The sequence below is a fragment of the Mesitornis unicolor genome, unplaced genomic scaffold (genome assembly GCF_000695765.1).
Source record: "Mesitornis unicolor isolate BGI_N332 unplaced genomic scaffold, ASM69576v1 scaffold49303, whole genome shotgun sequence".
NCBI lineage: Eukaryota > Metazoa > Chordata > Aves > Mesitornithiformes > Mesitornithidae > Mesitornis > Mesitornis unicolor.
Window position 1 is genome coordinate 45 of NW_010177787.1, and position 26215 is coordinate 26259.

The following is a 26215-nucleotide window of genomic DNA, read 5'->3' on the forward strand; positions in this document are numbered from 1 at the left end:
TGAGAGCCCAGTGCACCCAGCCAAACCTGATGGCGATTCTGACTGAATGTAACTTCATCAGGCTTCTATTGTGTTAGTTTTAAGGAGAGTGACAGAAGGCAATAAAGCAGAGTAATAAAACTGTATCTTGCAGTGGGAGGTGATTTTTTTCTTTTCAGGACTCTGATTCTCCTCCTGACCTTATGGTGCAGTTTGATAGGTTGAGGGCAAACCTGCAGCACTGAAGATGTGACTCCTTCCTGTGCATGTTCATGCTTAATGATAGTGCTAGCCTATGGTGTAAGTGAATAACGCTATAGAGGAGGGATATATGTTTCTCTAGAGTGTGTGTGGAATGACTCATTTTATCACTTGCCGTCTCTAGAGACATCAGTTTTTGCAAAACTTTGTACCGGTAAGTTGTTGGGTATGTGCAACTGCAAACAGTAACAAAAGATTTCAGAGATTTGATCTTCCAAGTCACGTTTCTCAAGGGTTCAACTCAATACTGTAGCTATCACTTTAATCTGTCAGATTGCATAATTGTATTTTGGAGTTCTGAGGGAGGAAGTACGACAGTACTCTGGTAATTGTAGTATTTGGTTACCTCAGGGTATGTTTAAACTAGTTCAGGAGAAATTAGTCTTGTGTGGGTTTCCAAAGTCACATTATTCAAGTCCTGTTATAATAAAACTCTTTTACAGTTGCTTTCTGATTTTTAGTTAAAAAATAAACTTTAAGTGACTGAAAGGCACTTGTGTGTTGGGTATAGCATATAACAAAATGGAATTTCATTATTTTTCAGATATTTGAGGTGAAAATACACGTGTAAACCCTGGCGTTTACAGAAGATGAAAGACATCGACATAGGAAAAGAGTACATTATACCCAGTCCTGGGTATAGAAGTGTGAGAGAGAGAGCTGACTCGGTGCAGCATGAAGAGCAGGAAGGGTCAAAATTTCAGCATGCTAAACATAAGGTCAGTCTGTTTTTTCATTGTTTGTGTTGCAGTCTATGCTTATTAAATTACATGCAGCAGCAGCCTTTTTGCTGTGCCAGCTCTATATAGATTAACTGCACTGAAGGTCAATAATGAATATTTGGAAGAGGTCATTCCAAGGGGTACTGTGGCTTAGTAACAAGTCTGAGCACTTACTAAGCATTTTTCACTTTTAAATGTGGCTTTTTAGTAGCATTTGAATAAACCAAACTTTTTTCTAGTATTCAGATCTTGATGTGAATCGAGAAAATGCTTTAAGTGTTTGTACCTAAGAGAGTTATCATAACCAAGTAAGAACAGTGAAGAGCTCAGCACAAATCATGCATCATTCAGTGCTGGCAGCTGAAAAAGCTCTTAATTATGCCATGTATTTTTCCCAAGGATTAATTTTCTAAAGCAGATGTCTAGTTTGCTCTAGTAGCAAGACTTTTACTTTTTTCCCCTCAGATAGAAGTAATCTGTATTGAATACTGCTTCTTGTGTCTGTGTATTTGGCATGGTGAGCTGCAGTCATAATTACTTCTAGTTTAATTTGAGAGCTGGATCTTGAAATATCCACTGGCTTAGAGCTTGCATGTTCTGAGATTCTAATTTTTAGAGCTTGTTCTCACTGAAAAAAATGTATCTATAAAGTGCTCTAGGGCAGAAAAATATTCAGATAAATGGAAACACCCACAGTGGAGAAAGGTATGGTCTGAAACTGATAACCTGTGCCAGCTGATGAAGGTTAAGTGTGAGCTGCCCTGAATGCTAGCAGTGAAATATTTTCTTGGGTGTCCTGTTCTTAACCTTGAAACTTAACTGTCTTGAAATACTAATATGGGACTTTCTGAAGCCAGACAAATAATCTTCATGTGCCAGTGTCTGATTTTTGCAATGACGAGGTGCTGGGCACACCTGTGACTGCCCTGGTGTGAGAGGGTGGGAATAGGGGAACTTGCCTTATTTGTGTGGGGGAATTGCAAAGACTGTGGGGTTTTTTAAGGCTTAAGTTTTACTGTGTTTATGCTAGATGCTAAGATATTATGTACTTCATATAAGGCTTACCTTGTTGCACTGGGGTTTAAAGGGTTTTGCCAGGTGTTTATGTGGGCTGACAGTGCTGCACTGCTGTGTGCTTGGGATTGGAGTGTTCTGCTCTGCAGCAGGCTGAGCGCAGGTTGCAGCTGCAGGCCCTGCAGCTCCTGGTGTCCCCACAGGCTCTATGACTCAGCAGATGATTGCTGACAGTGTTCAGGGGAAGGTGGAGAGTCTGATTGCATTAGAGCAGGCACTGATGCAGAAGTAAGAGCCCTCTGGAGTCACCGTGCAGCTTCTTAATGCCATTTATTATGTTGATGTCATGGGCGTGCTGTCCATGTACACTATCCAGCAGCAAATCTGCTCTGCCAGATCACTGGTGACAACAGGGATGCCATTGGTGGGCAGCTTTGTTTCCTGACCAGTGACAGTGGAGTTAAGTGGTAATCATAGCGTGTTATCTCTGCCTGTTGGTCTACAGCATCTAGTTGTGTTGATGCCTGGTTTAACTCTTGAAGATGAAATCCTATTTTTACCTCAACATTTTAAATTAATAAAATCAAACCAGTGTATGTGGGTTTTTTTGTGAAAGTCTGCGCATCTGTACACCATGGTATTAAAATATCAAACTTTGAGGCAGCTCCAGGTTATCCTAAGTCTGTTGTTGTAGTCTTGTTTGCCCTTCTACCTCTGGCATTTGATTTGCTGCCTGTGACTGCAGGGTAGTAGACCCAGAAAACTGATTGCAAAACAGGATTTCTATAAAATTTGTGATTACTGATTGTAGTAAATGGCTCACCCTAGTTCTTACGTTTGTTTTTTTATTTGAGTAGAGGAATGAACCTAAGTTTTCCTGCTAGCAGAGTCGGCCAGTTCTGACAGGTCCCCCATTTTACTGGCTAGATGTCTTGCTCAGTATGCTAGGGTTGTGTTTATTTTTAGCTCAAACAGTGGTACTCTTTTTTTTGTTTTCTAGCCTTATAGCTTTGGTGTATATAATCAGTGAACAAAACCAGCTGTGAATATGTTGCTGCTTGTCAGTGAGGTTAAATCCTGCTTGCTTGCAAAATACTGAAGTTAAGTAAAAGGAGCTGTATTATAACACCTTATCTAAGTTATATGTTCATGTGTACTGAGCTTCTTACTTTCTAGTTGAAACAAGCTCTGGTTTCTTTGCCTTATCACTTGTTGGAATACTTTATACTTTTGATAACCGAGATAAGCAAAGACTTCTCTCTCATAAAACTGAGCTTTGCCTCTTTGGTCAAGTGCTTTGTCTTGGCCTGTAACAAAAGGGTGGAAGCTACAGCTCAGCTGTTAAAACAGTGCTTCAAGAGGAGAGAAGAGATTGTGTCCTTCACTACTTTATCCTTTATGAAACTTGGATTGGATCAGATGCCTAAGCTGGTTTTTGGCACATATTGGCAGAGCTGGTGGCAGCACAGTGGAAGACTGATGTGATGAGGAAGGGTAGGACCACAGCAGTTCAGACAGTGGGGCTAAGCTATAGTGAAGCTCACGTCACTTGGACAACAGAGGCCAGTGTGCCATCGTAGAAATTTTGGGACTCACAAATTTCTTGTAGAAAACTTAGTTCAGGGTTTGAACTAGCTGGACCAGAAAATGACAAAGCTGTGAGCATGATCTGCATTTCAGGTAACAAGCTCCAAGCAGATTAAGGCTGTTTTTTCACCACTAACTTCAGGTCTTTGTGGAATGCAGGTTTGGGACTGTTTTGCAGCAGAATTATACTGCAAGACGTAGACTTCGTGCTAACATGTTGCAGAGGTACCTTGTACCTCTTAGAGTGAGGTAGAACTACACAGCTCTTTCTGAGGAGGATACAGGGATATGCTGCCTCTGGCAGTCAAGGACTGCTGGTGATGGTCACCACTTCTGGCAGGCCTACAGGTACGTTTGATCAATAATATGACTCACTGGTTTTCCTGTTGCCTGCATTGCTGCATTTTGATATGTGCTTCTTGAGTAGAAGTGGACAAGACCAGATGATTGCCTGATCAAGATCTTTGTAGGTGAAACACCTTTTTTACTACTGAGCCAAGGTATGTCTTGTCTTTCTGTATGTCTCTCTTTGCCTTGCATAAAGGTTATATTCAACTTTGTACTTTCTGTCCTGAAACCTCCATGGTGGTGTTCAGGCTTCCTGACTGTAATGCATCTTAATGATAATAATGGAAAAAACCTGCAATTCTTTCCTTAGAAGCTTAAATGTTGTTTGGTCACAGCCTGGAAGATAACTTCTTTGAAAGACAGGAGCTTTTCAAATGGGCTTCCTGGAATCATAATTGAAATCATGCTGTAATATAAGTAGGTCTAATCCAAGATTTCCTGGTGCTTAATGGGAATGTTGCCATAGAAATTTGAACCTTTGAAATAGGCACTCTGGGACTGAAATTCAAGAAACAATTTTTATTTGGCTTGTAAATGCATATATTCACTTAATGAATAAGTTTTGCTGTGTGTTCTTATAACAATTTATCTTTAAGTCTTTGTTGGATACCTTAATGTAGCTTACAAAATAGGTTAACTACATACATAATGTTCCCAATGCAACATACCATACTAATTGGGGTTATTGTATGTGGGGGCATGGCTGTTCTGAATGAAGATAACTACTTCTAGGTGTGCTTGCTGCCTAGCACTGTAGTCAATAGTCTTCGTCTGTAAGAGGCTGTTACATTTCCAGTGAATAAAAATTAAGGGATTAACATTCTTATTCTTGGAATGTTTGTACACCCTTCAAGTTGTATCTGAAGTAATTGTATTTAGTTTTTCTCATGGAAGCAGCATGTCCTGAGGAGGCGCGCAGATCCCATTGTGTCCATGAAATGTACTATAAAGTGACAGGTGAAGAAGAGAAATAATTTATACTTAAAGTGGGTTTGGAATAGGCTCTTCTCAAATGTAGACTTCATGCTTGCTTGATGGAACAGCAGGTGACTGAGTATTTTGCTCCCCTACACCATTATATTTGCAGCAAAAGAAGATGATGTAGAAGCAGCTTGTCCTCATGATATACCATGCTTGCAAGAACTCAGTTCTTGAAATTCTAGTCACCAAGTTAACGGTGCTGGGGCACAGACCTACACATTAGGTTCTGACTAGATGTAGTTTTTAGGTTCTTTTTGCTGAAGCACAATGACTGCATCTGTGGTGAGCCTCATGTGTGCATTGCTCTGTTTGAAGACTGAGCAGTGTGGAACTGCAGAGATTGCTTTAAACATGCAGGAAAAATGTGTTGCTAACTTTAGCTATCAGAGCTCTACTAATACTTCTGTCCTCACCTTGATCTCTTATTTTTCAGGTTTGACTCTGACAGCTTTTGCCAAGGAAGGTGATCAGAACTTGCTGGAGTTGATGTAAATCCTTCAAGCACTGATAGCTTTGAAGTGATTTATCAATAGTCAGATCAACTCTGCCTCTTAACCTCTCTGGAGCATCTGAAGTGTCTCAACCAGCTGTGCTGAACAACATGTTCAAAAATAGGAATGTGAATGTGGCCTGGGTAGTAGTGCTTTGGCACTCCATGCTCAGAGCAGGCCTTCTAGACAGCTTAACTATAAGCTTTTAATTGCAGCTGAAGCTGCTGGATATCCCTGCATTTTTCCAGAATGTTCATATTTTCATAACTAAGTAAACACAGAATCGCAGCCTGAGTAGGCTCTTATGGGCTGTAGGTGTTCTGAATTGGTCTCAACACAAAGTTGTTGCCATATGGCTGGCTCAGATCACGACTAGAAGCTGCAGTGGTTTGAGCTCATGCCAGTGCTCGCTGCATGAGAAGGTGAAGCTGCAGTTGACCGCTCAATTGAGATGACTGGCAAAATGCGAGACGTTGTTCACCCAGCTGAGCATCTTGCTGGTGTTTGGCTGTGCTAGGAGAATAGAGCACATCTGGATGCGTGTGTTTATGTATTTCAGAAACTTGTAACTGCTGCCATCATACTCTGTCTATGGCTGCACTTTGCAGCTTGAGAATCTCTCTGTTAAAAACAAACTACACACAAGTGCTGTCTTAATACCTTATTTTCTCAGATTATAGTTGCATAGAAGGTGTGAGAGGACTCATTAAGTTTTGTTGCCATAAAACATGTAAGACTGACACAGATGCAGGCATATACCAATAAAATTAAATCCATGTAATTTAAACCTAGGATTAGAATTTTGGCTTTGGCAGCATAGTACACTTGTGTGCTGTGCTGCAGTCTGACTCCAAGGAGATGAGCATTTTCTGGGGGTGTTAGGATAGAATTGGAAACTAATGCTATTGAACTTAGTTGTTTGTATTGTCCCTTGACTCCTGTATGAAGTAGGAAAGAAACAATGCTTGTCCACTTATCTTTGAAAGCCTTAAGTAAAAGGCTAAGTTAGGTGAGGCATGCTCCTCTATGGTGTCTGAACACATGCAGTATGGTGGATAGAAACACTGCTAATAAACCTTGAGTTGCAGGAGTGTGTAATTGCTGTTTCAGAGCAAAGGTTTTCCTCTACAGTTCATTATTATAGAACAAGTGGTTCCCCCCTGTAGGCTGGGACCCTCAGACAAAGAAAAGCCACTACAAGAGGCTTCTGGGGAAAAAGCAGCCACTATAATGTGCCATGCTGAGAGGAGGGGGATGGCAGGAAGAGAGTGAATGGAGCCAAGGCCTTAGAAAAGAAAGTTAGGTATTAGGAACACATAAACCCCCATGCTGAAGGAGGCAAAGGTGAACAGTGCATGGAACTGAAGGAAATCATCCCTCAAACCCAGTTTCGGTGACTTAACTGACCTGACAGTGCTTAGAGTATCTGTGCATGCACCCTTGTTAAAACCATTAGAGCACTTCCCCATTGTAAACTGGATGGTACTCAGTCTTTGCAAGCAGTGAACAGGAAGGGAAGCAAGGAAGATGGAAACTTTTGCCTTCCTTAGCATTTGTACTTTGGTTTACTACTATGCCCTCTACGAGTGTTTAAGGGATGAGCAGCCAGTGCAGCTCTATCAGGAGCATGTAAAATGCTCTCAAGTTCAGTCTTGAACTATTGTTCTGGTGGTCCTTTCAGAAACTTGTCTGAAGGTTGTGTGGTCAGCAGAGCTGAAACTCGGGGGTAAGCTCACATAATGAGCTCAAGAAGGGAAGTCTAGACAAGTGAAGTGCTGAAGGCATGTTTTTTTCTGAATGTTAACTATTTTTAGTTTTTTTTCAAGCCAAATGAAAGCAAAACTTAATATAACTACTGACAAGACAGGCCTTATCTTTGAAAAAATTGAACATTATTAGACTGTGCAGAAGCCAAGACTTACATTGCTTTCTGAAGATGCATAAATTCCATTGTTTGCCCAAGGAACTGGATGTTATTGCCTTGGTTAGAATAATGTTCTGTTGAGTTGTTTTACCATTGAACTTCTGCTGCTAAAGTACTCACCAACTTGACGTAAGATCCTTCATTTGGTTGTTTGTGATCGTTTTATGATGATGAGGGAGCTGGGTCTCTTTAGTTTGCAGAAGAGGAGACTGAGGGGAGACCTTATTCATGTTTATAAATATTTAAAGGATGAGTGTCAGGAGGATGGAGTCAGGCTCTTCTCAGTGACAAACAATGATAGGACAAGGGGTAACAGACACAAACTGGAACACAGGAGGTTCCACTTAAATTTGAGAAGAAACTTCTTCTCAGTGAGGGTGACAGAGCACTGGAACAGGCTGCCCCGAGAGGTTGTGGAGTCTCCTTCTCTGCAGACATTCAAAACCCGCCTGGACGCCTTCCTGTGCAACCTCATCGAGGTGTTCCTGCTCCGGCAGGGGGATTGGACTGGATGAGCTTTTGAGGTCCCTTCCAATCCCTAACGTTCTGTGATTCTGTGATTCCCTAACCACTGAAAAAGTGATGTATCTACCTTGTCTTCCATATATATATGTACATGTTACCAGCTCAGAAAGGAGCATATCCATCAGCTGGTCACATATCAAAAGTTTACCTGAAGCTTGGAGGGGCATTAACTGTTTGAGAAGACTTACACTTAGTAGCAGGAGGAGCAAAAAGGCAGTCCTTCACTCTATAGACATTCTCTAGAGGATCACGGTGTTCTGGCTAATTCATGGCTCCCACTTAAAATCAGCCATGCCTTTAGCACACATACCATCTTTTGTCTGAGTCTTAACCACATGATAAAACCTCATGTCCAGTATTGTCTTTTGCTACTGCTGATTGCTGTTGCTTTGTCCAAAGCAGATTTGTAAATCAGCCTGCTCATGACCAGAAGCGTGTAAGGAACAGATTAAGCATCAGTGAAGGAAAGCTTGCAGTGTATTTTCTGTTGTGTTCGATATTAATACTGGAGACCTTCTGCCCTATGGCTGTCTCAGAAACTCAATGTACAGTTATAAGTTGCCAGAAGGATTTAATGGATCTATCCAAACTACTGGAGAACTTAACTTGAAATGAGTCAAAACTCACTCACTCACATGCAGGGAGTTCTGATACCTTGAGACAGAGATGGTTACTAGTTTTTAAACATTCATATCCTAGTGTGAAGGTGTAGTCAGCTGCAGTTTGAACTGCATACTGGGAACAGTTCCCCAAACAAAATCTGTGTTTCAGTCCTTTTTGAGGACTAAGGTTAAAGTGTTTCAAAGCCAACATGTTTGGAGCCATGATTACTTTGAGTTTACCTGTTCATTTGCCATGTGAGGGGGGTGTCCCTTGCTTTTGAAAGCATATGTTGGTATAGGAAGGTGAGTTGAATAAAAGGCTGTTGTGTTAGACTTGGTGGATGCTATGGTGTCAAGGCTTCTGCTGTCCTTCACTGGTGGCTCCACTCCACAGAAGTTTAAAAGCTCCCTGGATGCTCCTGATACACGAAATTGACTGCTGCAGATTCTGCTGTGACCTAGCTTTGGCATGACCTGAGTAAAGGATATTACTGGAAGAACACCTCCAGCACATGGCAGGCTGTCTGCATGTGGCTCAGGGTAGTAGAGATTACCTGAGCAAGTCAGGAGCCAAATCTTCAGCCTGTGCTATGCTGGTTTGATCTGCTTAGTGAGGAGTTCCCCACTTTTGTGGTCAGAGCACATGTAGGGGGCTAATTCTGTAGAGCAGGTTCTAGTTAAGGCTGATCATCATTTCCAATTCCACAGAGGTCTGCCGATACTGTACTCTCAGTGTACATGAGCTATGTGGCACCAGTGCTGGATAATCGGTGTACAACCTCAGCTCTGAATGAATCCTACATCCTTTGATTACAAGATAATGAATACTAGTTTAATGCAAAACAGAAAACATGGATTCATGTATATCAGAAGCCTAAGCAGGTGCACAGCTGCTAATCAGATGCATACACAGCAGCTACTGTTTCAGAATCCTAAAATGAATGTGTACACATCAAACTGCATTGCTTGGATTGCAGGAATAAGTGGATTTGCCAAAGCAGAGCTTAGAACATCTCACCTCAGTGTTAATGGTTGCCAGAATTCAAGGGCAAGGTCAAATAAGCAATGTTGCTGGAAGAGTTGATCATAATCACGGGATGGTAGGGGTTGGAAGGCACCTCTGAAGATGATAAAATCCAACCCCACTGCTAGAGCAGGCTCTCCTAGAGGTGATATGCGTGTCCTCAGCAAGGACTCTGTGTCAAGTACAAGTGCTTAGTATTTGTGACTGGAGAATATTCAATATATTGGCTCATCACAAACACATGTACCCTGATCTTGTTTGGCTACAGAGCCCCAATATCAATGCCGCGCACTGCTGGGAGACCTCGGGTGTAATTTGAGGATGCATAAACTCAGGCTAGCTTTGAAACTATGACTCAAATGCTAATTCAACTTCTGCTAATCCTAGCCCAGAAGAGAAACTGCAGATGTCTTGTGTAATGAAGTCACGGGTAACAGAGTGTGTTAGGGTGAATGAGTGCACTTCTAAGCTGTTGAATCTCTGAACTCTTGCAGTGAGTGATAGCACACCTCTGAACAGCTCATTCTCCTTTCATGTAAGAGAAATAAAGCACAGCTGCTCTTATTCCTGTATTTGGATATATGGTTGGTGCTGTGAAGAGCTGTTTTTCCCAGTAGCTGCCTCATTTCTATTCCACTTATCAGGATGTAGAGGAAAATGGAGCCTTAAACTTCTTGACTTGGTCCATTGCAGCAATCCTGGAAGACGTAATCATAGTTTCTAGGCATCCCAGGCTGTTTGGTGGTCTCTTGGTGCTGTGTAAATTTGCAGTCAATGCATGGAAGTGTAAAGATTCAATACCTCCTTCCTCACACCCATTATTTCTGATCTAGCACAGTGTCTGCTTCTTGCTGCTTCTCCTCCAGGGAGACAGCTGGTATGGATGGATGATAACACCAAACTCATCTTAAATAGCTTGAGGAAGATTTCTTTAGTGGAATATGAAATTCATAGAGTGCCTGCTCTTCACCAAGCAATGTCAGATGTGATAATGTTTGGACCTGCAAACCTGCTTCATTTTTAGATGGACTTTGGTTTGACTTTACCAACTGGGACAGTTGATCCTGTATTTCCCCAGCCCATAGAAATGAATAACTTCTTGTTTTGAAACACCAGCCCTTTAATGAAGTCTCTTAAATGTTTTTAAACTGCTGCTCAGAATGAAGTTCTAATATGGAGTGTGGTGTAAGCACTGAGCAGGACTGGTGGTCATATCATTCTCCTTCTCACCATATACCTGCCTGGTCCTGAGCTCTGATGTACTGGTCTATTGGTTTCCCATTTGCCTCTCCTTACTGGAAACTTGAAAATGTAAGAGGTGGGAGTTCCTGTTTTGCAGTATCACCAACTCGGAGTTCTTTACTACTGAAATAAAACTTTGTGTAGTAGTGAATCAACCACAGTTGCTATTATATTCTGTATCAGCTGCAGGGATTAATAAAAGAAGCCTTCACACGCCTGCCCTAGTTTTGTGTCAGGTAGCAGCAGGACCAGAAGAGATGCAGCTGCTTCCCTGCAGTGTTCTGAGCCCTGGAAGATGCTCTGCTCTGTGGAAGAGGAGACCATAGTTGTATGGTGGATGGGCTTTGGTTCAGATGTTGACTGTGTACACAGCAAATTCTTTCTCTACAAGATGAGTAAGGGATGGAAAAATCTATTATGCTTGGCCTCTGGGCTTGTCTGGCTCTTCTTTTGTCATCTGATGTTACAGTTGTCAAACCAATAAACTGCTGCCTTCTCTGCTAAATATGCGATCGCCTGTGTGAAACGCTAGGACCTCATTTGTTGTTTTCCCCATATTTACAACACTGCTCCCTCCTTTCTCTTCACCTGCTCCCCATCCTCAGAAGTAAATGGCCATGTCGTCTGCTTAGCAGGTTTTCAGAAGTTTTCTTCTGTTTCATGTATTTGAGTTTGCCTTTCTGCATTGTGTTCCTGATGCCCCACTTGCTTCCTATAGAACTCGTGTCTTGCTTACATCTGACATCTTGTGTATTTGACAGCTTTGTAGCTTGCGTGTAATGATGCTTCCCTCAGTACTCTCCATACTCTCAGGGATTGTTCTCAGGATAAAAAATGTTTTCTTCATCTGTTAATTTTCCCCTGTCATCTGTTGAATCAGATCAACTTGTACCCGGATGTGTTTTCTGTGGAAAACATTAATTTCATTGAGTGTCCCCAGTTCTTCTGCTGTAAGAACAGTTGGTGCTCCTTCCCTAGTTATCTTCTTTTTGCCATTCATGACTTTATGGACCTCTCAAATACCTGCATCTCTCTTCTTTCCGGCCAAAAAGTCTTAAATATATGCTTGTGTGAAAGCTCTTCCAACCTCAACTGTTCTCATTACTCACGGAAAGTGATTTTAAGTATAACACCCATGTTGAATTGAATGGATGGAGGACTGACGCTGGTGTTTAAAAAGGAGGCAAACCCTAGGGTTTTTTTTGAGTGGCATGGTAATGTTTCCTGCTTTATTCTTTGTGTATTTTGTAACAATCTTTCATTGTCTTTTGGCCTTTTTGATGATGCCGAGTAGTGAGCTGCTGTTTTTCGAGAAATATCTGAATTATTCTCCCATGCAGTTAGTGCTATCTGACTTAGGCTTGTTTTGTTTCTGTGAGCATTTCCTTAGAGTTATGAGCTCTGCTATATCACCTGGTTCATTTCTTGTATCGGTGTATTAATGAGTTGCTGAATTAGAAAAAAGTGTTGTCCGATTTCTGTTTGAAAGTGCAAGTGTTGTTTTAGTAGACGCTTATTTCCAGAGCAGTGCTGGAGCCTGTTATATCACATTGCTAATGACTTCTTCAGGGGTTTAGTTTCTAAGAAAACTCTCATGCATGCAGGCAATGACGATATTGCCACTTGATGAGCACCTGAAAAAATAATAGAGGTTCATAAACCTGAATTATCAGTGTTGGGGTTGTTCTTGTATTTTCTACTGTATTCTTTCACTCTATAAATGTATTATGGAACTGCTTAGGAGTCTCTTCATGATAAACTGTACTCTTTGAAGATTTTCTAATGTGACACACAACTGTATGGTCTGTCTTAGCATCTTAATTCTACACCAGTGCAATGCATTTGTTTCTGGATAGTCATACGTGTGAGATTTTGATACCCTTGCCAGGATGGAGATGAGGAATGCTCTCGATTAGAGGTTTGCACTTGCCTGTATGGCAGGAGATTATAAAGCCCTTTAAAGGCAGTGCCCGTGTCTTTTATCAATGTGTCTTTTCCACCTCTGCTGAGAGAATTCTGCTGAGCAGCTCTGGAGAGTTTAATTGGTTTTCACAGTGAGTGTTAAAGAATGTTATCTTCAGACTGCCTGAAAATACAGTGTCTTGCAATTGTGCTTTCTTATTAAAAAGCTATTCTTCTTTGTAAGTGGTAAAAAACTTTTTCTATGCTGACAAATATGGTAGTTTTGGTTTTGGAAGGCTTTTTATAAAGTTACAGGCAGTTTTTGTGTGCTCTGAAAATCAATGATTCTGCAGATAGCCTGTGGCATTGCTTACAAACAAGGATGTTATCAGCAATTAGATTTGGTAAGGAGATGTTGTCCTTAGGGAGTCAGTAATTTAATATAAATTGAGTGAGAAGTCTTTTAATGCAGATTTGAAGTGTTGCATATTTTCAAGTCAATCCATGTGTCATGACATAATGTCATTTTGTTTTCTTATTACTTTGCTGTCGTCTTTTGTAATCGTAGCTTTAGGTTTAGTGAATAAGTTTTATGAGATCAGGCCTGTGATCATTGATATGCTTAGGAACTATTTAAGTGCCTTGTTTAGATAAAGGACAGATTTATGCTATTATCAATTTCCTGTTCTTCACCTCTACACGAGTGGAAGCCAAGTCTCTTAACGTGCTGTATGCTTACATGTTAATACGGCACAGACTAAATCTCCAATACATGGTGGCTTTTCTGGCAAAAATTACATGATGTGAAATAAGCAACAAAGTGCTTGATTTGCAATTAGTGCCTTGCAGATATTATGTTTTTAGGCAGCTACAGGTCACTTACACTTGCTGTTTTTGAGGAGATAAAGTAACTTTGCTGTGGTAAGGCAGCTAATGAAGGTAAACGCAGTATCTCTTGTCTGTGAGACAGCCAGGAAGATTTTTACCTCAGAACTGAGATTTTTTTGAACAAAATAGCTCTATTTCAAAACACTGGAATACAAACGGGTAACGTGGTACTGCAATAAATGGTCTATTAAGTTGGCAGAACCGATAGTGAGCCCTTTGCAAGTATAGGTAGCAAACTGATCTCATCAGGTGGTTTTGCCACGTCTAGCTTCTGATTGAAAGGTTTGTTTGAACTCTGCAATATTTTGGCTACTCCATATCATTGCTGTTCCTTTTTCCTCTTAGATTAGCATTTAGGTCTGCCTTTCACTGGGGCTCTCCTGAGATAAGGCTTGCCTTTTAAATGGTAGTTAATAAAGTTGCTGAGCAGTTGAGAAGTGTGGCTGGGAGCAGGAAAATAAGGTGTCTTTGTTCACTTTAGTTTAAGAGAAAAAAGAAAACGCATGAAATGTGATAAAAGAAAGTACAATTCTGCCTAAGACATACTTGGGTTTTTTTATCTAATCCAAGGTATTTTTGAAGAAGAGTTTAGTAGTATCCTGAAAATAATGTGAATCTTCTGTGGATAAGAGTATCTAAATTACACTAAGAGGATGTAAATTCATTGAGAATGTGTGTCTTAATTCACTGCATAAGTCATAATTTCTGATCTGATGTCATAGGTGCTTGATTTGATTGTTGTCCTCTATTGTATTTCCTGTGGCAGGATGCACCAGGTCTGTCCATTTATCCTTTGAATTCACAGGTACAAAGCTGGTATTAATTTATGTTTTACAAAGGCAGGGATCTGATGCAGATTTAGAATTTGTGCCTTCTGTGTCTTTGCTGCCAGGCTGAAGCCTGTCCTCTAAGATATTTAAATGGTAGTGATTGCTGTTGGGCAGTAATTTACAGAAGAAAGAGATGCAAAGTTGCTGGAGTTGTGGACTTTAAATGCAGTTTTGAACCCTGACTCTGCTGTGTTTTGTGTAAAAGCAGATTGAATGCCAGGATGCCTTGGAAGCAGCTGCTCGGGCAGAGGGGCTGCCCCTGGACACCTCCGTGCACTCCCAGCTGAGAATGCTGGACGAAGAGCATTACAAGGGCAAATACCACCATGGTCTGAACGCGCTGAAGCCCATACGGACAACTTCCAAGTAAGGAGGCTACAGAAGAACTGATACAGCATTTGCTTTTCAAACCAGTCACAAGGCAGGACTGCAGCTGTAGGTCTGCTGACTGGTACTGAAAACATTAGATTTTGTTTCGCAAGTATGACTGGCATGGGCCATTTGGTACTCTGAGTACTTTCAATGAGAGGAGGCTTTGTTTTTCTCAGGGATGTACAATTCTGTTTCCTTTTTCATCTGTTTGTGATTTTTCTTTCAGACACCAGCACCCTGTTGATAATGCTGGGCTCTTTTCCTGCATGACCTTCTCCTGGCTCACTCCTTTGGCCCACAGAGCGTACAAGAAAGGGGAATTGTTCATGGGTGATGTGTGGTCTTTATCAAGGCATGAGTCTTCAGATGTCAATTGCAGAAGGTAGGGACATCTTGTTCCTTATTATTTTTTCTTGTTTCCTCTTTTTTTATATGTTAGTGCACAGGCAATGATATACTATTGCCTCAAAAAAAGCAATACTGATGTTTTTTTTCTTCCTGCTGCATCACTTCTGTACTCCTGCTGATTTGAGTGAACTTGGAGGATTCTGTCTCCAGGAGTGTTTTGCAATTGTTTTTCTGATTTTTGTATGTCTTTAAACTGTTTCTTTATTGAAACAAAGTTCTTGAGGTTACACTGAAAAAAAATTCTTGTGCTAATGAAGTGAAAAGTAATACTGAACATAGCAAGGTGATTTGAATATGGCCAGATCTTCCAATCAGGATAACCTTTTTCTCATGTTTTGGCTTCACAACGCTTCTGTCAGATCAGCAAGGAAAGACTATGACAAGTCAGTATATTAAGATTGCCAAAGAGACTCTGGGCAAAGCAAAAGGCATTGTGTTTTTCATCCCTCGCTTCTGTAGAAGTAACACAATACAGATATTTCAAGATGCAGATATTTCTCTTTACCTCACAGAATGTACTATGTATTTATATCTCTTGATAATTTTTGTTGTGGTAATTTTAGTAAGTAAAGTAAAGTAATTTTTGTTGCTCTGAGCTAGGAAGTGCTTGGAATGTTCACAAAGAAGAACCCATGAGATTGTTCCTTCTCTCATGGTGAAAAATTTATAACGTGGTACTTCCCTTTTTATTAGGCTGGAGAGATTGTGGCAGGAAGAACTGAACGAAAGCGGGCCCGATGATGCTTCTCTCCGGAGGGTTGTGTGGATTTTCTGCCGCACCAGGCTCATCATTTCCATAGTGTGTCTGATGATCACGCAGCTCGCGGGTTTTAGTGGACCAGTAAGTAATATCCATCCTTTTTTTAACAACCCCAGAGGGCTCCATCTCATGGCCAACTCTAAAGTCTTAAGGTTTCATTGCAGAATCACTTAAATGTTTTGACTAGCTAGAAATTTTGGGGCAAAATTCCGAAGTGATTCAATAATCCAAGATAGGTTTCCTACAGCTGGTGGATCAGTTGCTGAATACTGAGGGCAAGTTCTTGGCGAAGGGAGGGGGAGTTTAGATATCTTGGAGGAAATGCACACTTGGTTTTTCTCTTTGGTTTTGAGTATAGTTTAAAGTTCTTCCTTAACTGATATGTGGTCTTTTTGCATAAAATTCTGATGTGCAGGTCTTTTAATTGTTTTCTTTTTCTTTTTTTGCAATTCTGTAAATTTATCTCGGAATCAAATTCAGCCTGATAAAACACTAATCTTAGATTATTGGCATGAATAGCCCAGTCTTCAAGAAGTGGAACGAAACAATTTGATTAGAGCGCTACTTAAAAACCAACGTGAGCAGGTCTCAAGACGTCTGTGGGTGTAGTCTTTACTGCTCCTACAGAGCATGGTCAGACAGGTGTCATGTAGAAGTGTTAGAGTGCGTTATTGCCTCTAGGAACTGCTGCTGTTTGTTGCTATGGGTCGTAATGAAGATAACAACATATGGGACTTGACATTCACGCCATTTTTTTGTCACCTGTTTGTTGCACGTGCTGTGCAGATTTCCAGTTGAAATTTTGACTAAATTTATTCTCTACACATTTCCCTTGAGGAGTAGGAGCAGTATTACTGCTAGTAGTACACATTTCAGTGTGCTGGTAAGCTGAAGGTTCATTTCTTGGGTAAGTACACTTGGGTGGACTGTTAGGTGAAATGTCTTTTTAAAATGTTTTCCTGCTTTTAAATGTCTTATCAAAATGATGTTCTGCTTTTTAAGCCTTTTTGAAGTTTGCCTTGTTTCATGTAATATGAATAACAATAAATGTTTCTGTCGTATTGTTTTCTTGGTAATAATTTATAGTAGCTTGTATTATAAAGCATATGGACACACTTTGGTAATTAGCAGTAAATCACAGTTAAGGTTTTAAGAGCACTAGTTTTCCCCAAGAAGAGCTTCTGTCATTGTTTCACTGCAGGGTTTTGTAGCTGCTTTTAAATTTAGCAAAGAACTGGCAGCAGGGTTGCCCCTAATTTCTGTGGTGTAATTTCCTCAGTTTGTCTCAGCTGAATGAGACTGCGAGGGGAAGGAGAAAACCAAACTGATTTGACTAGGCTAGGGGCTACCACTGCAATTGGTGCTCAGTTTGGGGAACTTAAAATCATCTGTAGCCGCTTGCCCATTTGCAGGCAACCTTGTTAATTTCTCTGAATAAGAGAAATTTGGTTCCCTTTGGTTCCATCATTTGGCATGAAAAATAGTAAGTCTTTACCATCCCTCCTCCCTGTTTTTAAAAAAATGGCATGCCTCATGGATATGCCCATGCTGTCTCCTCAGAAGTATCAGTGCTTTCTTGTGGTGTTGTACCCTTTCAGTCACGTGAAAGTGGAAAGGGAGATCACGAAAAGCACTTGACTTAGCCTCATGTGTTGGTAAAAAATTATCAAAATGGAGTTAAACGCTATATTAACCTTCAAAAATGTTAATTGAATGTCTATGACCTTGAAATGCCAGCCAGCAGCTCTGACTCCGCTAATGAGCATGGTGGTGGTTATAACTGGAAAGGAGTTGTTGCAAACTTCCTCTGTGTGTTTTGTTTTGAGTTTTGGGGTTTTTTGTGTTGGTTTATTTTACTTATATATATATATACACATATACGTATCAGATCCTTTATGGGTCTTCCTTTATTTATTTTGATAATTCTGCATCTGGCACAGTATCCAAACCTGTAACCTGGTGAGACAGAGCTGCATGTGTCAGACTGCCTTGTAATAACCATCAGAATGTGTTATAGCTGAGATGCTATGTGTCTCCAGTGAATATTTGCTGCCATTTGACCAGCTACCAAAATTTTCACGTTCAGGTTGAGGAGCAAAGAAGTATTTTTGATTACTAAACATAATCAGTTTAACTCCAGGTCTGAACAATGTACCTGTTTGCAACTGTTCAGAGCTATTCCTCCTGTTTGGGAGCTGGGGAAACTTGCTATCTTAGTGGAGTACAGCTTGACAGTTTGGTCAGGTATTGGAGGGGGGAGTGGTAAGCGATTGGAGGTAAGTTTCCCAATTTCCCAGTTGGCTCCAGTTGCAGCCTGCGCCGTGCTGTCGCACGCTGGCCGCAGCAGGGCCGCCGGCGCTGCAGTGGGACCAGTGACAGAAGCTGTTCTTTAGAATTTCCAGGATGGCTGTTTTCTGCGTCAGAATGAGACAGTCCTGCTGGGCAGAGCCACCGCCAAGAGCAAAGGTAAGGTAATGTTTATTCAATGGGAATGCTTAAGACAGCCGAGCAGCTAGTACCAGCTGCCACCGTAATAGTCACAGGAATATAGGAAAATAGCCTTTTTTCCCCCTGCTAGCCTGAGTTTTAGTTTTTGTACTGTAACTTTCTTGTTTTATAAATAACTTTGTGCTGGGTTCTTGTCATTAAACTAGTTTGAATTCAAATAATATGTGTTCTGATGTAAATGTTAATTCTGTGTGACTTTTTTCCCCTCCCTTTTCAAAATTCTTTAATCTGCTGTTTCCTCTTTTTCTTTCTTCCGGGAAAAAAAAAAAAGGGGGTTATAATGTAAGCTGGTCCCTGTTTCATCATGGGAGATGCTGAATCTATATAAATAGTGCTGAAAAATGGCACTAGAAAGTTTTGGGAGGAATGAGACCCCAGGAAACATCTGCTATCTTTATACATCCTCTCTCGGAGACTTTCAGCAGTGCTGTGGTGTGCGAGAAAATGCTTGCAGTCTGCGACCATGCTGAGTTACAGCTCGTGAGGAAAAAGGGGGATTTTCACCCCCATTGCTCAGTGACTCGGTTGCATGTGTTGGAGTGAATACTGGAAAAAGAAGGCAGTAATCTCCTTAGTAACTGCAGACTGTGTGCAGTTGTGGTCCAAACAGTCGATGTAAAACTAAATCCAAGTAAGGAGCAAGTTGGGATGCAATGCGAGCTCCTCACACTTGTTCAGGGATCGGTATGTAAATTTTCTCAGTGGCCATTCTAGAACCCGATGAACATCTGGCTGTAATTCACACCTGTGAAAAAGAGAACAAAATTAATTACAGCATGTTTCCTTGGTTCTGACTTGCAGAATTATTTTCCTCAGAACAGATGAATTTGATCTCCATTTTTTCTGTTACTTGGTGCTGGGCTATAGCTATCAATACCTCTGAAGTAGTGGGGTTTTGTTTTTTCCCTGTCTCTTCAAACTATACAGAACTCTTATTTGCAAAACCTTTAGCCAAGAGGACTTCAACGGACTGTGACGCAAAAGGCTTCTCGAATATTTTCTCTGGTCTCAGATTATTTTTTTTTCTGTTCCTTTTTACTGTGGGCAAAGGTAATTCTCTGCTCTGTACTCGCATATCAAAAGCACCGGTATCATAAAGCATCATTTGTTGAAAAGCTCTCTAGGAAATCTCTTGTTGCCTGTGAAGCCTTGCTGTAGGATACTTTTTAAAGCAGATTTCAGAATTTGTGCAGCCTCGGAAGCCTCCTCTGTTGGCACCTGCAAGTTTGACTTCTTTGGACTTCATGAACAAATACTTTCCCGGTTTTGTATCTTTATAATTTTGTGTGTAGTTTCAAATCTAGTTTGTGAGAGGCTAAGACTGACTGTTAGATATCAGCCCTTTATAATGATCCTGTATGTGCAGATTGTATGTTTATTCAATGCTCTACCTGTTGTACAGTGTTTTTGAGATGTTACCATTTAAGATGGCACTTTATTTCAAATAAAAGCCTATTATTTTGCAGTCAGTAGTATTTAATATTGCTGGTGATTGAGTTGTATCATGTTATATTGTGCCATTGGACCACATGAGCTGGAGGTGGGGATCAGTGGTTCTGGGGGCTGTCCTCTTTCTGCAGGTGATGTTTGAAATGTGATTCCCGAGGTAAAGTGTTTATGTTTTTGGGGGGAGAGGGTATGGGGAGGGATCGAATGGTTAATTTTTTTGTCTCTTTTTTTTCTCCCCTGTCCCCAATGATTTGTGGTATTGCGTACCTTGTGCTTTATGCTTGTTTTTTTCTTTACTATTAAACTGCTGATGTTTATTTCCAGGAATGTTTTGCAAATGTCCTTCTCACTCTTCCCCTCTACAACTGTAGGTACATTGTTCCTTTTTATCAAATAAGCACGTTTGAAGCAAACCAAAGATAAAATAAAAAAGGTCTTAATGTCACGTAAAGGAATGTTTCTTAATGTGTGCAGATGTATAAGTAGTGACTATATTTTAAAACTCTATGATAATGCATTGCTTTCAGCTAACTGACAGATTTATGTTAAGTTAGAAGACACGGAGGATTAGAAGCGTACTGCGAGGAATATGGCTCCAAATTAAACTCTACTAAATTTCACGTGGCGCTTGGCTCTCAGCAGGGCTTTGTGTTACAGTCCTTCTTATATTGACACCTTTGACTTCTAGAAAGAAGATGCTTTCTATTTCAAATGGCTCTTTTAAAAGCAAAGTAGCCCACTTATTTCTAACTTAACATAAAGTTGTTGCATGGTCTCCTGGGATGATGGGGTGTTCATGCACGCTTGCATTTCTTCCTGTAGGCGTTCGTTGTGAAACATCTTTTGGAGTATACCCAACAGAGTGAGTCCAACCTGCAGTACAGCTTGTTTTTAGTTTTTGGCATCTTTATGACGGAAATAGTGCGATCTTGGTCCCTTGCGCTAACCTGGGCTTTGAATTACCGCACGGGGGTTAGACTGCGTGGAGCTGTCTTGACGATGGCGTTTAAGAAAATTCTGAAGCTGAAAAACATCAAGGAGAAGTCTCTTGGAGAGGTAAGCTGCAGCATCAGTTTAGAAATTGCAGTGTGGAAAAGCCTGTGCAATGTGTTCCTTTGAGAATGAGCTGTGTATCTAAATAATCTGTTATGTGTACTTTTCAGCTCATAAACGTATGTTCCAACGACGGTCAAAGGATGTTCGAAGCTGCTGCAGTTGGCAGTTTGTTGGCTGGCGGCCCTATTGTGGCCATCTTGGGAATGGTTTATAATGTGATTATTCTGGGTCCAACAGGCTTCTTGGGCTCTGCCATCTTCATCCTTTTCTACCCAGCAATGGTGAGTTGGAAAGAGTTAATTTTGGCCATTTTTGTTAGGCCAGACATATGTATAGTTCTGAACAGAAGGTGTTGAATTGTGCTCGTTTAGCCCGTTTATGGCGCTGCGTGTTACTGAAGGTGTTTCTGAAGATGGTGTATGAAGCAGAAATTTGGAAAGAGGAAACTCAAAATGGCAAAGAAAATTAGAAAGTGGACATAGGAAAGCAGGTAGATTTGTCTGAGATAAATATGTATTGCTAAATTAAACTGCAACATGCTCAGATGCTTGTGGTTGGTGTTGGAAGGACACAAGGTCTCCAGTTTGTGTGCAGGTGCTCAGTGTTGCATGAGCACATCGCTCTTGATTTCAACAGATGTTGAAAAGCACCACATCTGGGAGAGGGTGTTTTTGAGCAGTTACCCCTGCCTCCACTGCTGCTGAGGCCACTTCAAGCCAAAATAATCTTGTCTCTAAAATGCCCTGTACAGCCGCTGAGGGTTTGTCACTGTATTCATAATACAGGTTTTAAAAAGCATGGAGGCTGAATACTGTGAGGTCCACTTTGATCCAATTTATGTCGCCAACAGCAAGGATTAAAATAATGGGAATTATATTTTGAAGAGGGGAATGAGGAGTGGAGTTTGATCATCTTTACCAGCTCTTTTGAGCAGTCCTTGTCTCTTTGGCAGGAACTCCAAAAGAGGTTGTAGGAGTGTGCAAAGAGCTGAAAACTTCCTGAAGTAGTGTGTTTGGTTTTGAATTTCAGGCCAGGAAGGGGATGAGTGTAAGATCAGCAGATACTTAGAAACAAGTGAACAACTCCTTATTTTCAGATTATTTTAGTAAAACGTTAAAACTGTTTTACCACCTTCATCACACTGGTGTGTGGTAGAGAAGTCTACACCTCTATTTTCACCAGTTTTTTGTTTAACTTGCTATTGTGAGTCCAGTGCTCGGTGCAGATAGGGTGGGAGGATGTGAATAACCTTTTGTTAGAACAACAGCTGCCTTGCTCCGTCCCTGAATCCCTTTTTTGGCTTCAAAATTGGCTTTCTCTGGTAACAAGGAGCAGTTAAATGTACTTGCTCTTTCTGAGTTGCCATTAATGTTGTGCTGTGTTGCCTTTTGTTTCAGATGTTTGTATCGCGCCTCACAGCTTATTTCAGAAGAAAATGTGTATCAACAACGGATGAGCGTGTGCAAAAGATGAATGAAGTTCTTAATTACATTAAGTTCATTAAGATGTATGCCTGGGTCAAACCATTTTCTCAGAATGTTCAAAGTGAGTTCCCATAATCTCTAAATGTTTCCTTTTGTGCAGATGTCCCATTGCTTGGTGCATCCTCCCAGCTTAGTACCCTAGCTGTTGATGTACGTGCAATGTAACAATTTAATCCTTCAGGCTTTCTCCTTGTTGTGTGATGGGTTGGACAAACAGTCCTGCTTCTAAAATTTCACCTTCTAGCATAATGGTGTTTGTGGCTTGGCGCTAATCTTGAATTTTTAAATTTTGTTTCAATTTTTATCATTTAGTAAATGTGCTGGCTGCTCCATTTTAAAAGAGAGACCTCTGTTCTAATGGAGATTTATGGACCGTTAAAGTTTGCTTCTCTGTGACAGTGGTCTTTATCAGAAGGTATATAACATGATGAATGCTCAAGTGTAAAGAAATAGGTAGTCTTTATAGTGCTGCGGTAGTGTCTGTTATGTGTGCACTCCCATGAATCATACTTCAAATGTTTATATTTCTAGAAATTCGTGAGGAAGAACGTAAAATCTTAGAGCGTGCGGGCTACTTCCAGAGCATCACCGTGGGCGTGGCTCCCATCGTTGTGGTCATTGCCAGCGTGGTCACCTTTTCTGTCCATATGATCCTTGGCTACGACCTTACAGCAGCTCAGGTGACTGATTGCCGTACCAAAAATATTCTGTACTGTATTGCTACAATTGCTTTTCTGCTAAGCCATTTCTCTTCATCACGTACTGTGCTTGTGTGACCAGGCTGTAGCCTTGCTCACAGAAGTGTTCATCTGATGGGTGTCACAGCAGCAGATGTGGTCTTTTATGTTCCACAAAAAGCTCTCGGTGTTCAGTCCTGACCTTCCCCAGAACAGGTTTGGAGCTGAAAGTAAACCAGCACTCCTGTTTGCTGTTCACACAGGGCACTGGGATTACTCGCTGGTTTTGGTTTACAGTGTGCTTGGATGCAAACAGCACAAATTTGTCTTAAAACAGGATTTGAACTTGAGGCTTCAGAAGTGATAGGTTAATGCAGAATTTGCTAGCTGCTGCTTTTGGTAGACCTCCAAACACTGCAGATGTCTGTCTTGGTCTGTTACAAAGCACTGGAGGAAGAGTTGGGTAGATGTGCTGTTTTCTGCTGTTTGAGAATATGTTGAATATTTAAATGGTTATTCTTGGACCATGGGCTTTGAATTGCTGCTGTGACAATTCAGCTTTTGAAAGGTTGATGTTGTGAGTATATTGCATCCAAATGTGCTTGCTCTTGTCTCGTTTTTAGGCATTCACAGTGGTCACTGTCTTTAACTCAATGACTTTTGCTCTAAAAGTAACACCTTTCTCAGTGAAGTCTCTGTCCGAGGCGTCTGTTTCTGTCGACAGATTTAAGGTAAGCAGTCATCTGGCCTTTCGATTTTAACTGTAAGTGTGAGGTGTTGTATGTGTATCATAGATGCTAAGGGAACACTTGGAAGATAATGTTGTTTTAATGTCTGAGGAGTTATTTTTCTTTACACTTAGCACTCTATACTAATATTAGAAGTTTAAGATGGTATCAGTGTGGGAAGGAAAATATTTTTATTTAATGATTTTAGGATTTTGATGATGTTGGCCACTGTAAGAAATGGGATACAGGACGAGCTGGCTCACAGTATAATAAATCTTAAACTCCCTTTTAAGACCGTCTACATTAAAAGGCAGCGCAACACGTCTGCAGTGAAACTTAATGTTTTGCTAATGAACCTCATTTTGGAAATGTCATGTATCGTGTAGGCAGTTTTGCACAAAACCAAGAGAGTTTTATTTGTAGTCATGAAAACCAGAGGTTTTGTATTTCCAGACCAGATTAAGTGACTGAAACTGCACTATATGAGTAAAATGCAGTTGTGATCTGCCAAAACAAAATCTAGCAGAAAATTAAAAGCCTTATAACAGGGAATCCTATCTCATCCTTCAATCCCTGCAAAGTGAATTCTGTGTATGCTTTAGTATGAACTCAGAGCACACACCTTTAGTTTGTCTTCTCTCTTGAAGACAAGGGTGCATTGCACCTTGCAGAAATTTCCAAATAGGATTCCCCAAACATTGACAGAGATGGATTCTGTGAAATGCATTCATGAAACAAATCTGGGATTGAGAGGAATGGAATCTGCAGAATGGTTTTGAGATCCCATTACTCTTCAGCATTTTTGTTTTGTCTTCTGAGCCTAAATCAGGCTTTCTTAAATCCAAATGCACTGAAGGGAGTTTTTTTTGGGGGAGGGAGGTAGAGAGAAGGAGAAGGGAAATGGTAGTATCTCCCAGTTTGACTGTAAGCAGTGTAATCTGTGTAGGGAGTGTAACGCAGGGTGGGGGTGCTATAACATCACAGTAAAAATGTGACTGGCCTTTTGGCTGTGTAAATGAGTATGAGCTCTCTTAGGAATGTATGATTTGGGCATGGCAATTGCGAGAGTAAATTAGACTGAGAACTCAGAGGTCTTTAATTTCAAAAGGCGTCTTAGTTCAAAATATAAATTATGTCATTGGAAAATATTTTATTTTGTAATTAAACTGTGTGAAAAATCTCTTCCTAATCTGTGTTGATTGTAAGAACTGATGGATGTGGTGGAAAATGTGATACAGTGGACTCAATTAATGACTTACTAATTATTGTTAAGCAACCCAAGGTAGGTCAGCTCAATTTGTGTGAGATTACTTTTTCCCAGCGGAAAATTTGCAAGGTAAAGGCTGAAGTGAAAAGTAATCCCATCTCCTTCCATGGTGAATTGGTATGCAGGACGAGTCAGTCGCTTTCCCTCCAAGTGACCTCTCCTCTCCAAGCCACGTATTCTACTCGTGTGGTTTTTAATCTGGAAATTTCAGAGCTGCATTTGCAAACAGCATTAAAGGAATATTTATATTGCCCTCTTACATTGCCTTGAGAGTATTGCAGTTCTGCAAATGTCTTAATGTATCTCAGTGCTTCCACCACATTCAGGAATGCGCTGGCCACTTAGCAGGCCTGGAGTTAGTTTACACTAATGAGCTACCTTTTGCTCTTCAGCTTCCTCCTACTATATAGCCTGATGTGTTTTGCTGCGTGAGTGTGCCATAGGCTTGTCTCCCAGTCTTGATCAGGTGTCTCATCTTTACACCTCTCTCACAACTCCTATCAGAGTTTATTTCTAATGGAAGAGGTTCATATGATAAAGAAAAAACCAGCCAATCCTCACACCGCGATAGAGGTGAAAAATGCTACCTTGGCTTGGGACTTCTCCCACGCCAGCGTCCAGAGCTCACCAAAGTTGACCCCCAAAGTGAAAAAAGACAAGAAAGTCACCAAGGGCAAGAAAGAGAAAATGAAGCTGCAGAATGAGGGACAGCAAGCTGTGCTGGCAGAGCAGAAGGGCCATCTTCTGGTGGACAATGATGACCATCCTAGCCCCGAAGAGGAGAACAAAATCATCCACCTGGTTAACCTACGGCTTCAGAGGACTCTCTACAACATTGATTTGGAGATAGAAAAGGTAAGAGGAAAAAAAGGAGGAAATCTGAGCTGTTGAAAGGCCTCATTTTTAGCTGGCCCTTGGAATAGAGTGCTGTACGTTTTTGCATGAAAAGCAGCGCATTGCTTTTGTGCACTCCTGTAATAACCATGGCAACTGCAGTATCCAGGATGCGGTGTCTGATCTGGATGTAAACAGCTGTGCCATTTTAGCAAAGTAGACCTTTGCGAACAGCCTAGGAAACCGCTACAGGTTGTACAGCTTTCACATCTAACTGATTGATTGTAGCTCTCGGGACAGTATGTGAGCCACTGAGCTTAAAGAATCTGCAGGGGAAGAGGGGTATCAGTGG

At 40.9% G+C, this 26215-nt stretch overlaps 1 protein-coding gene across 1 annotated transcript in view; it reads left to right on the plus strand.

The window, feature by feature from the left end:
* Positions 1–782: 782 nt before the first annotated feature.
* ABCC5 (ATP-binding cassette, sub-family C (CFTR/MRP), member 5) overlaps positions 783–26215 on the plus strand; it is a gene marked incomplete at its 3' end in the record, with an annotated part of 36801 nt that continues 11368 nt past the window's right edge. The window contains exons 1-10 of the mRNA XM_010182201.1: positions 783–959; positions 14529–14686; positions 14919–15074; positions 15794–15941; positions 20640–20873; positions 20981–21154; positions 22271–22418; positions 22889–23037; positions 23658–23765; positions 25534–25884. Coding sequence (XP_010180503.1) covers positions 831–959; positions 14529–14686; positions 14919–15074; positions 15794–15941; positions 20640–20873; positions 20981–21154; positions 22271–22418; positions 22889–23037; positions 23658–23765; positions 25534–25884 — 1755 coding nt within the window. The remainder of the gene's footprint in view (positions 960–14528; positions 14687–14918; positions 15075–15793; positions 15942–20639; positions 20874–20980; positions 21155–22270; positions 22419–22888; positions 23038–23657; positions 23766–25533; positions 25885–26215) is intronic.